The sequence below is a fragment of the Talaromyces marneffei genome, chromosome 2, assembly GCF_009556855.1.
Source record: "Talaromyces marneffei chromosome 2, complete sequence".
In the NCBI taxonomy this organism is placed as follows: Eukaryota; Fungi; Ascomycota; class Eurotiomycetes; order Eurotiales; family Trichocomaceae; genus Talaromyces; species Talaromyces marneffei.
In genome coordinates, this window is record NC_072349.1 from 621,320 (window position 1) to 634,619 (window position 13,300).

The following is a 13,300-nucleotide window of genomic DNA, read 5'->3' on the forward strand; positions in this document are numbered from 1 at the left end:
ATATTCGTACAAGATGCCTTCCCAAGAAGAATATCGATCAATAAAGGCATACGCTTCGCAAGATCGCGATGAAAATCTTGCCGGAGCATTTCATCATCTGCAGTAGGTTTCAACGAAATACACAAGAGATTGATAGTCAGGATAGTCTCAGGGATAGTTTCAAAGGCTTCTAAAATCCACGTTCGATTCTCTCTACGTTTTTTTTTTTTTTTTTTTTTTGCAGTCTGTGCAGGGTCATGATCAGCTGGCAGCTAAGCAGGAGATTGATAGAAAATGCTTTCCGTTAGGGTTATATTATGCATTCGTTACTGGTTGATAACCCTAAATAACCCTTGCCGGTACCCCACCACCGCGTCCCGTCGCGCGTCGCGTCAGTTGACATTTCAATTTATCCCACTTCGGCTTCTAGATCACCAACCACCCTAGACTTCTTGCTAGTTGTTCTGCGTTTAGATTCTATAGAAAAATGACTACACCGCACGAAGAAAACCAATACCTCGATCTCATTCGTGAGATCCTCGATCACGGCGAGCGCCGACCAGATCGGTGAGTCATGTTGACTGAGCATCACAGCAAGGAAACAAACTAATACCGCTCAGAACAGGCACAGGAACCCTATCGATCTTCGCGCCACGACCATTCAAATTCCAACTCAACGATAACGGACGCCCGATCTTGCCTCTCCTCACAACGAAACGTGTCTTTCTCCGCGCCGTCATCGCCGAACTCCTCTGGTTCATCGAGGGTAACACATCATCCATCGCGCTCAACGAAGTCGGCGTAAAGATCTGGGACGGCAATGGCTCTCGCGAATTCCTCGACAATCTAGGTCTGACTCACCGTGAAGTTGGCGACTTGGGCCCCGTCTATGGTTTCCAATGGCGCCATTTCGGTGCGGAATATAAAGACGCAAAAGCCGATTATACGGGAGAAGGTGTTGATCAGATTGCCGACATTATACACAAGCTGCGCAACAATCCGTATGATCGCCGGATGATTCTCACGGCCTGGAATCCGAAGGATCTGAAGTTGATGGTTTTGCCGCCTTGTCATATGTTTGCGCAGTTTTATGTCTCGTTTCCGGGACAGGGACTTGCGGAAACTACATCTGAAAACAAACCGAAAGGTCATCTTCATTGTCAATTATATCAACGGTCTTGCGATATGGGTCTCGGGGTACCGTTCAATATTGCCAGTTATGCTCTACTTACGCATATGCTGGCTCATGTTTGTGATCTTGTCCCCGGCAGCCTTACGCATGTCATGGGAGACGCGCACGTCTACCTTGATCACGTCGATGCACTCAAGGTGCAATTGGAGCGTGAGCCACGACCATTCCCAGAGTTGGAAATCACTCGTGAAAAGGGTGCAAGTATAGATGGTTGGAAGGCAGAGGAGTTTGTGGTCAAGGGATACGACCCTCACAAAGCTATTGCCATGAATATGTCCGTTTAGCGTGTATATTTTTTGTATGGGTCTGTCATATCGGTGTATCCTTATCAACGTTGTATTTACTCTAGATGGTCTTCTGTATATGGAAGTGCTCCGAAGCCTCAAGTAGGAAATCCGTACGTTCCGGAAGATCGCGAAAGGACAAGCCTTCTCCATCCCGCATACCTATCGTGATTAGGACCCATCCCCGAGCCGGCTGCCAAACCACGCCTTGTCGGATGTCTCCGACTCCCCGCAATACAACATCTTGCTCATGATTGAGACGACCAGCCAGACACTTTTGCACATTCTTCCATTCTCCCATTCTTCCGTAACAGAAGAACGCGCTCATTCAACGCCTGTGTGTTGCAATCCGTCTGCCTTCACAGTCGGTCTTGAGGCGAGGTCCATCTGTCAAGCACCGCGGCTAGCCGAACATGGCTGGCGCCGACGTTGCATCGGATATATTTCTTTCGACTACGGTAGCTTGCTCGAAACCAGGGTCAGAAATCACAACATAATCGATGGCTCTGTCGTTACGGAAACTCCTACTACCTGGTCAATTCGCTCGGTCCGCCGTCTTTACGTAGTCAATCAAGTAGAGTTTCTCGGGCTTTGAGCTCACCATCAAATTAGGCAGGCGCTGAGCTTGATCAAAATGATCAGCGTCTACTGGGCGCCACAAATGAAACAATCCGAATCTTCAATCCCGCCAGACAGCACGAGAGTGGTCAGAAAAGTGCCCGCTGTGGAGCGAAGGAGAATTAGGCTACTATTAAGTTGTGTTAGGTATAATTGTGGCAATCGTGCCAACGGCCAATGCGTCCTTATTACTGGCCATTCCCTGGCAACTAGGTTGTTTGCCCTATTTAGGGAGGTCCGTTTCTCTTTATCTTGTCGCTATATGCAGATTGTATTGTATAAGACCCAATGTTCCATTTCGCAACTGTTTCGCAATGTCTTACTTAGTCTGGCGATAGTGAGCGTTTTGATGTAGGTACTGAGATATCAAGCAGCCCGGACCAGGAACGGGTGAGTGGCGTTCTCTCTAGGCCAGGATCATGTCCATAATTGTCATGTGCTCTAGCCCAAATGAAACCTCTTGGCTGTATTCGCGCTTAATGATTGGTGTGCGATGCTGGTGATCGAATGGGCCTGTAGTAGTTGTACAAGCAATTGAAGACGTCCAGGCTTTCGTTTACGGCGAATGAAATGACCATATCTGCTATCATTCTGGTGCAATCCTACCTGCTCATTCCGTAAACACCATGAACATATCAAGAGTATTAAGGTAGATACGAGTCATAACGGTCATTACAGGGGATATGAGATGATAAACAATCAAGATAACGACTTTTAACCATATTGCTAACGGTGATCGTCAGTGTACAACGCATTTAGCGCCATATTTACTCAATTTTATCTGATCTAGCAGACTGACTCGAGATACGCAAATGTAACCTTTTAGGAAAGAAGATAGCTTCAAGAAAACTATATAAAGAGATCGAAATTTCCCCCAAACTCCTATCTGGCCGTCGCAATCACAATTCACTTCTCAGTCCTCTAGTAGCTCAAGAAAACCGACAGAAACTTTCTTTAAACCTACTTTCAAAATGAAGTTCTCCGCAACTATTATTGCCCTCTTCGCAGCCAGCGCTTTAGCTGCTCCCTCTAGCCATGGTCTTACTGCCCGCACCGAGGCACGCGCCGCTGGACGTAACCGTCTCAGCAACCCTCGACGACCTGCGACTGGCACATTCAGCGCAGAACTCAATGAAGAACCCACCAATGCCACCCATGTCGACTATTCCTCCAACTGGTCCGGAGCTGTCTTGACAGCTCCCCCCGCTGGAACCACCTTCACCTCCGTCTATGCTGAATTCACCGTCCCCACCCCCAAGCCCGTTAACGGCAAGGCTGGAGCTTCATCTGCCTGGGTCGGTATTGACGGTGACACCTACGGCAATGCCATTCTCCAAACTGGTATTGACTTCAGTGTCACTGCCAGCGGCGCCGTTTCCTACGATGCCTGGTACGAGTGGTACCCCGACTACGCTTACGATTTCTCCGGCCTTCCCATCAGCGCCGGTGACAAGATCGCCGTCTCCGTTGTTTCTAGCTCCTCAACTGCCGGAACTGCTACTATTGAGAACCTTACCAAGGGTAAAACCGTGAGCAAGAAGCTCACTGCCCCCAGCTCTTCTGCCAAGCTTGGTGGTCAGAACGCTGAGTGGATTGTTGAGGACTTTGAGGAAGGTAGCAGCCTTGTAACTCTTGACAACTTCGGCACTGTTACTTTCACCAAGGCTTCTGCTGGCTTGTCCAATGGAAAGTCTGTTGGTACCACTGGTGCCGACATTATTGACATCAAGCAGAACAACAAGGTCTTGACCTCTGTGTCTGTTCCTAGCTCGTCCGAGGTTGTTGTTAGCTACGTCTGATAAGATATTAGAATAACGGCCAGTCGGAACTTTTCTTGATGTTACTATGAGTTTGTGATGCAACTGAGAAAAAAGAATTGTCCTGGGAAAGAATAGCCTTGCACGAGGCTCATGATGATGAATTTGATCTTATGAAAATGGAAGGATGGAACAAGTGCTTTATATTGGACTCATTACTGTACATATCAAATTGACAATTCTTAACTAGTCAGTCATTTCTATTATTTAGTGGCAATTATCAATTCTATTGAGTCGAAACTTATCTAGGTAGCATTGCTCGTTTATCTCGTTTATGTAAACATTAACTTATTGACCAGCCATATTTGACAACATTCTGTCACATTGTAAAACTAACATTTATAAACCCCTCTTGGACTCTGTAATAGTTTGTCTTTTCCATGCTCTTCAGTTTTACATCATGAGCTGGCCTAGAATGGGAGAGCTTTGGACTAGATCGACATGGGCCATTTGGGCCTATTTGTATTATTCTCTGATAGCGGGCTAAGGGTGATACCTAGAATATTCAATTGTTCCTCTTCATATCCCTTCTTTTTTATCCACGGTATCCGAAGCTCGTCAAACCGCAGCCTCCTTGTCAGCAGCCCACATCCTTTGTATGGCTGGCCGATTCACGCAGCGCTCCCACCAAGCATTCACGGCTTTGCGACTGACGATGATATCTCCATATCCGCAAGTAAAAAGCCGTTGAATCAGCGGAATGTAGTAGATGTCCACGAGAGTAAAGTCATTTCCAGCCATGTACTCTCTGTCGTGTAAGAGACTTTCCGCAACATCGAAAAACATTTCGAGTGACCGCAGTGCATCTGAGATAACGGCTTCATTGGGGATAAGTCCAAGAAACCTTTTGACAAATTTTTCAAATGCAATTTTACCTGCGGGTTCTGCGAAGTAGGACATTTCTACGCACTGCGCCTGGTCGAACAGTGCCGCAGTTTCGATGTCGGAGTCCGGGGGTAGAAGAGGAAAGGAGTACTTCCTTGCGAGGTATTTGCAGATTGCACGACTCTCGTAGAGAGTAAAGCCATCGGGAAATGTTATTGCAGGTACCTTGCCCCATGGGTGACGTTTCAGATGTTCTTGGGACTGGGGAGAACGGCGTTAGCTATAAGAATCGAACGTTGCACACAGGAGAAACAAATATTGACAAGCGAACAGAGATTTGAAGCTTGACGCAATCCACAGTCGCAAGAAGAGGCAGCCCTATCTTCCAAGAGAAATGGGTCACTCACTCTTTGCATCCCTTTTTGCAGGTCGAGAAATACAAGTTCGTAATCCGTAAAGCCACCTTCGGCGAGAGTTAGACGGACACGATCAGTGCAGGTCGAGCCGCGAGCACCATATAGAGTAAAGGATGTCATTTTCGAGATGTACCGTTTTTTTGACGCGAATTTGGCACTGCTTGTGATCCTTGACATTGGGTAGAAGTACTTAACTTCGAGAGAGATTGGGACAGCCCCTTGGTATTTAAGCCACAGACATTGGGCCAGCCGTCTCTACAGGGGGCTGGATGCTTTTACTTCCACCGAGAAAATTACAAATCAAATTCCATCACACCTCAGCGTATGCCTGATAAAGCAAGAAGCCCTTTTCTATCTTCGCCAATATGTATGAAAGCTGAATATGGAACTATTGACATGATTGGCCGGTTCGCTCTCGCAACGCAATCAGGTTAGCGTTGATGTCTGTTCGACCATTCAAATCTAACCTCATGCTTAATTCTCCTTCCTCTTGCCTACCTCTTTCGATTCGTTTACTCGGGTCTCTCGGCAATTACAATTTTAATGAATCCTCTAGTGATCGAGTTTGAAACACATATACCGAACTAAGGTTACAACAAGCCCAACGATGACTGGAAGTGTTGCGGCTCGCAAACGGAACATGGAATGTAGAGCCAAGGTGAAAACTGGTTGTGGAACCTGTAGGTCAGTTCATATTGTACAGATCCTATCACTGGTTCACATCCCAAGTTGTTGTTTCAGTTTGAAGATCGGCTCTGTTGTGATTGTGCTTAACCTGGAATAGGATTAGGAAAATCAAGGTAGTCCGCAACATTCATTTCTCCTTTCATGCTGGCCTAACAGGCCGACCATGTTGTCAGTGATTATCACATCTCGCTAACTCGAACCAAGTGCGATGAGAATAAGCCGTTTTGCCGAAAATGCTCTAGCACTGGTCGTACTTGCGATGGCTACCAGGACCCTTTTAGAGTTTTCACCAACCAATCCATCAACAACATGTTTGTTGGCAGCATAAAGTCAGACATTGGTCAACAATCTGCCTTGGTTGAGATCACCCCTCAGGAGATTGATCTTCTTAATCGTCACTTCTCAATCAAAACCATGTGTGATGCGAAGCTGGGCTGCGATGAAGAAGCCAGGCAAGTCCTCCAAGCCAGCTTGACTGATCCGCCTCTACAACATGCACTCTTGTCTCTCAGAGCTCTGCGGGAAGATCTCGAGACGTTCGGGAACGGTCAGCAGACCCTGAGCTATGACTACGGCCTTCAACAATACACTGCCGCTTTGGGGGGCCTTGCGTCTAACTTGTCATACCCGGGCTCCGTCGGGTTAAAGTCGGCATTACTTTGCTGTCAGATCTTCATTAGCATTGAGCAAGTACGGAAAAATCACGCTGCAATGGCCCAGCATATCGTTCGTGGACTCAGTATCATGCATGAATACCGGGCAAGACCAGGTCTTGTTACCGTGAACAAATTGGTACCAGCACACCACGATGAATTACCTCTCCTAGATGTTTTCATCATTAAGATGTTTGCTGCGCCATGTAAATTTGCAGAACCTCCAACGACAGCCGAGGCATGTGGAACGCTGCCTCTTCGACAGCCTGTTGAATCTCGCGATCTCCGCACAATTGCACCTGATATGCGGACAGAACTCACAAGGATCTCCTCGCTGACACTTGAATTTCTCGACAGAGTTTCGCAAGTTGAAACAGAAGAAATTGCTCTTCAACTACTATCTGAGAGAGCAGCTCTGCTATATTCTTTGGAATCATGGCCTATTAGCCTTGAACTCATTCAGACGGAGCAACAACCTCCTAGTTCTGAACCTATTTCAGTTTCTTTCTTACGTCTCTTTCATCTCATACTAAAAATTGTTCTCTTGGGGGCACTAGACTTCTCACCAGATATTGATGCCGAGCTGCGGACTGAGAATGACCGCTTTCAACTCTTAGCTAACAACGTGGGTAAAAAAGTCAAGAGCTATATATTTAAGAAGGTGTGATAGATTACTACAGACACGGACCTTTTTTATGATCTACGGAGCAACCTTTACAAAACTTATAAAAGCTCCTCCCCACGTGATTTAGTTAGTCACTGCCATAGGTCAATGGCTCAAACACATTGATATATGTGACGTTCAGGCTGGGCTTTATTTGTAACGATTCGTTTCACAACCACTCCATGTACCTGATTCATCCGTTTTTGTGCCAAGCAAGACGTCGTCTTGGAATTAGTGATGGTATACATTCCAACCTCGATCAACCGGCTCGGCTACTCCGGTGATGGCAGAGACAGGGGAGCTAAGGAGGAACACAATAGCATTCGCAATCCCCTCTGTTTGATTAATCCCGCCGCCAGCAGGATTAAAGCGATTGGAACCTCTATCTGCCGAGAAGCATTGCGTCTTCGAACTTTCCAAAACAGTGGTTGTTGGTCGACTTTGGGGACTTCATCTCAGAACATAGTCGAGAAGTTTTTGGATTCGGAAGACACATTATACGGTGAGGCGCATAACTAGAGAGGGAATCTACACATGATGAGTTTCATCACTGACAGCAGCAGCATATCAATTGATCGGACACTGGGGACATAAATGAATGCGTTGCTCTCTATATCTGGTAGCTGTGGTATGCACCGAGCATGACGTAAATTCTCACCTTTTTGCTGACAGTGTAACATGTTACCTTTATACGCGCTCTCCACTCATTAGTTAGATATATACGATTAATAGATTCTCTGAAAGTTTAATTTTATTACTAAAACATTGAATGCTCGGACACCGAATCAGTTACCTAAAACCAATCGGTTGAAACTCTCAGTTATTGGCTGGACCAAACAAGGCTTGACTCATTGATATAATCTAGAACACAGCTAGTTAGCTAAGTAAACTTGTTTTGTGAAAGATAACTGGTCAATACCTATGCAGGTTCTACGTAGTAGGGTTGTCATTCATTCTCGGAGTCCCTGGTACATGAGGATTCCGGTCAGGTTAGTTTGCTGACATGCATGCGTACCAATAACTTTTCAGCATGCATGATTGGGTTACAAGTTTGACGTCTGACTAGCTTGTATCAATGTATCAATGCATATATGAATTTCTACGATCATACGATCTTCCAATCGTTGACTTTAGCCTATTTAGTAACCTCACATCTATAGTCCCTACTACGTATAAGAGTAGTAGATAAGATCGTCATAGGGATCCTACCTTTTAGAGTTTCTACAACAATTCCAAATTTATCGATATCATATCTGTCTACCTTTATGACATCAACCAATCTTTCTAGCGCCGACATGAATTCGGCCCCCATAGCCGTTCGGTGTATCAAGACGACAGCAATGTAGGTCAAAGCCCGGGCGGACATACGTGGTATGTAAATACAGGTATAACTCACACGATTTAAGCGATAAAACACAATACCAGTTGAGCTAGTTAACTAACTACTATACAAACTTACTTAAGCCGGAATTTGCACTTTGTGGTAAATACAACATAGGGGCACACCAAATCAAGTTTTCTAGGGTGGAGAATAAGGTTAACATAGCTGATTTAGAAAATGGGTTACTACATAACTATTTGAAGCATAATACTCAACTGACCGGTGATATCTTGGGAAGCACCTGGAGTGTTTTGGCTGGTGGCGGGAGTTAGGGCTTTGCTGCTCCGTTGACGGGATTCATAGTTGAAATCCCAATGTTCATAACAAGAGTACTTACTGGTACTGGATGCGTATAATCCATAATTACAATTCAGAACCAACATATAACTACTCGATATGGTTCGTCTTAGCTGGCTGGTTTTAGAATTTCCATGGTCGAGGTATCAAACGCGAGTCCCCGTAAGGGGACTGATGCCCAGGTGTACAATAAGTGCGGGGCCAACCTTTTAACTGGATGCAAGGAGAATACAAATGAAATAGCGGGGTGAGTTACACTTTAACAATGAAGCTACTTGCCTAAGTTGCTCCATTTATAAGTCATGTCAACAGGCATTCTGTTAAAGGCCTAGAAGTTTACATGGGCGTTTGCCTGGTGAAGTTCAGAAATTGCGCATAACCTGAAATCAAGGTCAATTGAAAGTAACATCTGTAATGTGACTCTCAACAAGACAGCGAACTTCCGCGAGAGGCGACTTGCGAATGCAGGTTTATATGTAAGTTTGCCCTAACTGCCCTAATTGGGATGTGCCCCGAACTTTCCTAATTAAGTAATTTTTGGCGCGCAATCATCTCGGTTTCGAATTGGCAGCAAACTGATCAAATCAACAGCGAACTGAATGTCAAATTATTTTCTAATCGACACTGTGAACTGAGATTACGTGTATCCATACGTAGAACCAACCATAACCACAATACGCCAAGGATTACTAGTCATTGGGGCTGATTGCAGTTGTAAGTTAACTGATACAGATCTCCGACCCCGGTTGTATTCCAGTTCTGTAACGGCCAGCTCATGAGCTAAGTTAGTTAGTTAATTTATAAATTCAATGGACTCTTCGTCAGATAACCACCCCATTATCGCATCGAGAACAACAATCAATGAGTGCATTTTCGTTGGCTATATTTCAAAATGATGATCCCATTCGCAGGATTCCTGCAACACGGAAGGATCCGCGGCCTTACACTTAAGGAGGACTCCGGAGTTTCTGCAATCTAGGGCTGCATGCTGATGTACCTAAATCGATTCAGCCGCCAATTACTACCTATCTAGGAATTGACTAATCTGCTAAATAAATTACTAGTTAACTAAATAATTGAAAAACATGTTGGTTATCAGCGCCACAAGTAATTTACCACACTGTCGGGACCAAAAGACTTGCTTTCATTTCCTTCGAAAAGGCGGTTATAATCCACATTTTTCGTAGAAACTGAGAGAATCACACCCAACAATACTCCGCACCTAGCCACGGAGTGCGCCCTTGCAAGGTCGCGGCGGACTCGGAGTCCGTATGTACTCTGGTTTTATTAACTTAATTGACGACAGTTTATCTAACATGAGCGGAATACATTCTCCGTTGCTCAGCCCGTTCTTCTTCTGTCATAATGTTGTCTTATTTGTGGAAAATAAGTAAGGCTAATATCTAAGCCGTCGGACCGAGGTTGTAAGTGTAATTTTGCAGCGTTGATCCAAATTCATTCAGTGCTTCCTGAAGAGGAGATGGAAACGCGGCAAAATCTAAGGTTGCAGGCTGCGGCGAAGGATGTACCCTCGCACGCAGGATAGGGATCAAGGCAGCCAGTGCTAGGAGGACACATTCGTCAAAGATTCTTCAAGCTTCGAACAGAGCTAGTGCGCACACACTCTGTCAACAAGACCCCATCGAGGCTTGAATCGATCGTCGATTAGGAACGGGGACCAGAAGGACTAGGCTGATACCGTAGAACAATACTGATGGTCTTCCGACACAGTTTAATTCCATCATGATATTGACCTCCGGATACGTCCGAATTCATTTTCAATCTCTCGCGCCTTGTCCATCCTTCCCAGCTGACGATACATCAGTACCAGATTACGTACCATCAAATTCGCCGTCACGGTGCGATTGCCTAGTTGCCGACGACACCAACCCAGGACCTGATTCTGCAAGGCCTCCGACTCTCTGAATCGGCCGTCTAGTCTTGCATACGCAACAGCTAGATAGTACTTCAACGAGATAGTATCTGTTTCATCATGACCGATACTTTCTTCGAGTATCTTAATCGCCTGTTCTAGAATAGAAATCGTTTTGGTGTCCGGCACTTTGCCATCCCCTTCCGCAGTCATGCGGCCGTGTGCTTCTGCTAGATGGACAATGCAGCGGCGTGTTGTGGAATCGCGAGATCCTAGGTGCACTTTTCCAGCCTCTGCGGCATCTTGCAGTAGACGCACCGCTTCTGGTAAACGGCCTTGAGAGACGTAATCTCTGCCAGTGCTATCCATGACCGCGATCGTATAAGGATGGCCTGGCCCAAGAGCTGTGGTAGACAAACGTAATACAGTCTCGTGTAATCTAGCAGCTTGTGCCGCTTGGTTTTGCATGAAGAATGTATCCGCTACATGACACATCCGAATCAAGATGTCCATAGCCGGCGAGTTGTCGATAGCTGATTTCGAAGGACCTGTAGTAATGCTTCTGGTAGGACTATCCGCAAAAGCATCCGGCCAGTAGATCTGAGCGGCGGCCTCAAGAACATATTCTTCGAGAGCAAGTCCTTCCAATAGTCGTTCAGGCTGTAGCTTGATATCAGTCGCCAGATGATACATAACCACCAACGTATCCTGAGCGTCTGGTCCGAGCAAACGCTGTCGAGTCGCGAGAACATCCTTATCTATACTTTCAGCATCCTGAGGTCTTCCCACTTGACGAAATATATGTGCCAGCATCAGCTTGTTCTTCTGCACCTCAGGGCTATCGTCAACTGGCGTCGTCCGTCTGGTTGTTAGCGAGATCTGATCTACTGCTTTTGCATCCGCAGCTGCAGCTGCTAGCATTCGTATAAGAATACTCTCGGCATCTTTCCATTGACCTCGTTGTACAAGAACATCTATTTCGATTTTGCTTGTCACGGGATCTTGAGACAGAAAGCTCATTCTCGTTAACCGCAGTGGTCGACATTTCAGCCAACGTTCGTCTCGCGCGTCTGATGGTTCTACGCCTAGAACATACAGATTCATGCGGCAAAGGTGTGATATATGTAGTAGGCGTATAATGGATAGCAGATGGGTCTATATCAAAGTAGAGAAACTTGAGACCAGCAGTAGACCGTAGGAAACTTGATCCTTGCATCGACTAAAAAAGGTTGCACGCTGAAGCTCCAGTCCATGAAAAGAACTGGAATCTATGTAATTCAACAGAAATCCTGTATTGGACCTACAAAAAGAAGAAAGAGTGGAGAAGAAGTATAACCAGCTCTTGTTCCCTGTGAAATGCTTTCGGAGAGTACTCCGGAAATTAGACCATCACATCACTCAAGGTACCATCACTTAGGTTCTTACCCGAAGGTTTGCTCGGTTGCTAGTTCGCTTGAAGGGGGGGGGAGTGTGGGTAGCACTTCAGCGCATCCAATCCATCTCTTTGCTTACCTTAACTAGCTAAGTAACCAGTTGGTTAAGCATTAAGTTAGGGGGGCCCGAGTGTAGTATCAGTGTAGCTGTAGTGATATTTTCGTACATACGTAGCCCATTCACCATACCTACCGTATGTAAGTAAACCTTGTAATGACTATCGTTGACTAAAATGCCAAAAACAGGTCGGATTACCGGGCATAACAGTTGGGGATGTTTCCTAGCAAGTACGAAAATTACAGATTAACCACGTCAACCTGACGAACTAGTCAAGTCGAGATAGGCAGTATACCCCGCGAGCAACATTGCATCACATATCTGACTTTCCTCGTGCATCATTCAAATGCATAATGGAAGGCAGATCGGGTCGAAACGGATCTTGTGCCATTGACCGAGGGGCTTCGCTACACCTTAATGCTACGGACTCAGTGACTCAGTGCAGTTGTAGTCATGCAGCTGTTGGGAACACATCCTTCTGATCATCGAGTCATTTTTCTTTGAACCTTGTGAACACCTGCATGCGAGCTAGCTGTGTTTCTGTTTACATATGCAGGGATAGATCGCTTGTTCGTTGTTGTTATTCGCCCCAATATCTTCCCATCCCAGCGCCTTGGGTAGCGTAGCGTGCAGATTTAATTTGTATACCTACAGTTTTGAATGCAAGAATCCAGATAGAGCGAGGTTGATCCTGTCCTACGGAATCCTTTTCTAGTCCGTAGGACTAAAACCTTGCTGACTTCCGGTCAATGAGCTAGGTTACCGGTAACCCACTGTCGCAAACACCAAGTTACCCTCAAAAAGTGTCAAGTAATTATTTATTCTGACTATTTAGTATTCGCGTCTTCGTATAGTCAAAGCAATAGGAAATTCTGGCAAACTGAGAAAACTATCTTGGGCTCAAGTGACCATCATAAAGGGTTGTTCAACGCAGATGAGTTGATTACGTAGATCCATTTGCAGGAATTCACTCCACGAAACTATGAATCGTCAACTTATGCAGCCATGCTACCGAAGTATGCAGTTAGGCGTTTCAAAATAAAACAAGTGCGAATACGGCTTAGTTTTGTTACTGGTCAAGACCCCTCGCAGAGTATCTATGTATCCGGGTGAGCCCTCGTAT

General features: G+C 45.7%; 5 protein-coding genes across 5 annotated transcripts; 3 read left to right on the forward strand and 2 right to left on the reverse strand.

Annotated features, from left to right (window-relative positions):
• Nucleotides 1-466: 466 nt before the first annotated feature.
• On the forward strand, nucleotides 467-1,455 carry EYB26_002565 (uncharacterized protein; the record flags this gene model as incomplete). Its single annotated transcript, XM_054261870.1, has 2 exons — nucleotides 467-546; nucleotides 600-1,455. The coding sequence occupies 2 exons, from the start codon at nucleotides 467-469 to the stop codon at nucleotides 1,453-1,455; spliced, it is 936 nt and encodes a 311-aa protein (XP_054117845.1).
• A 1,589-nt stretch (nucleotides 1,456-3,044) lies between these two features.
• EYB26_002566 (uncharacterized protein) lies at nucleotides 3,045-3,872 on the forward strand (the record flags this gene model as incomplete). Its single annotated transcript, XM_054261871.1, has 1 exon — nucleotides 3,045-3,872. One exon carries the CDS (start codon nucleotides 3,045-3,047, stop codon nucleotides 3,870-3,872), a length of 828 nt encoding a protein of 275 aa, XP_054117846.1.
• Nucleotides 3,873-4,448: 576 nt separating this feature from the next.
• Nucleotides 4,449-5,251, reverse strand: EYB26_002567 (uncharacterized protein; the record flags this gene model as incomplete). Its single annotated transcript, XM_054261872.1, has 2 exons — nucleotides 4,449-4,976; nucleotides 5,123-5,251. The coding sequence occupies 2 exons, from the start codon at nucleotides 5,249-5,251 to the stop codon at nucleotides 4,449-4,451; spliced, it is 657 nt and encodes a 218-aa protein (XP_054117847.1).
• A 487-nt stretch (nucleotides 5,252-5,738) lies between these two features.
• On the forward strand, nucleotides 5,739-7,733 carry EYB26_002568 (uncharacterized protein; the record flags this gene model as incomplete). Its single annotated transcript, XM_054261873.1, has 5 exons — nucleotides 5,739-5,815; nucleotides 5,916-5,931; nucleotides 6,023-7,100; nucleotides 7,371-7,637; nucleotides 7,699-7,733. The coding sequence occupies 5 exons, from the start codon at nucleotides 5,739-5,741 to the stop codon at nucleotides 7,731-7,733; spliced, it is 1,473 nt and encodes a 490-aa protein (XP_054117848.1).
• A 2,821-nt stretch (nucleotides 7,734-10,554) lies between these two features.
• Nucleotides 10,555-11,706, reverse strand: EYB26_002569 (uncharacterized protein; the record flags this gene model as incomplete). The annotated part of the gene is made up of 1 exon (XM_054261874.1): nucleotides 10,555-11,055. One exon carries the CDS (start codon nucleotides 11,053-11,055, stop codon nucleotides 10,555-10,557), a length of 501 nt encoding a protein of 166 aa, XP_054117849.1.
• Nucleotides 11,707-13,300: the final 1,594 nt, after the last annotated feature.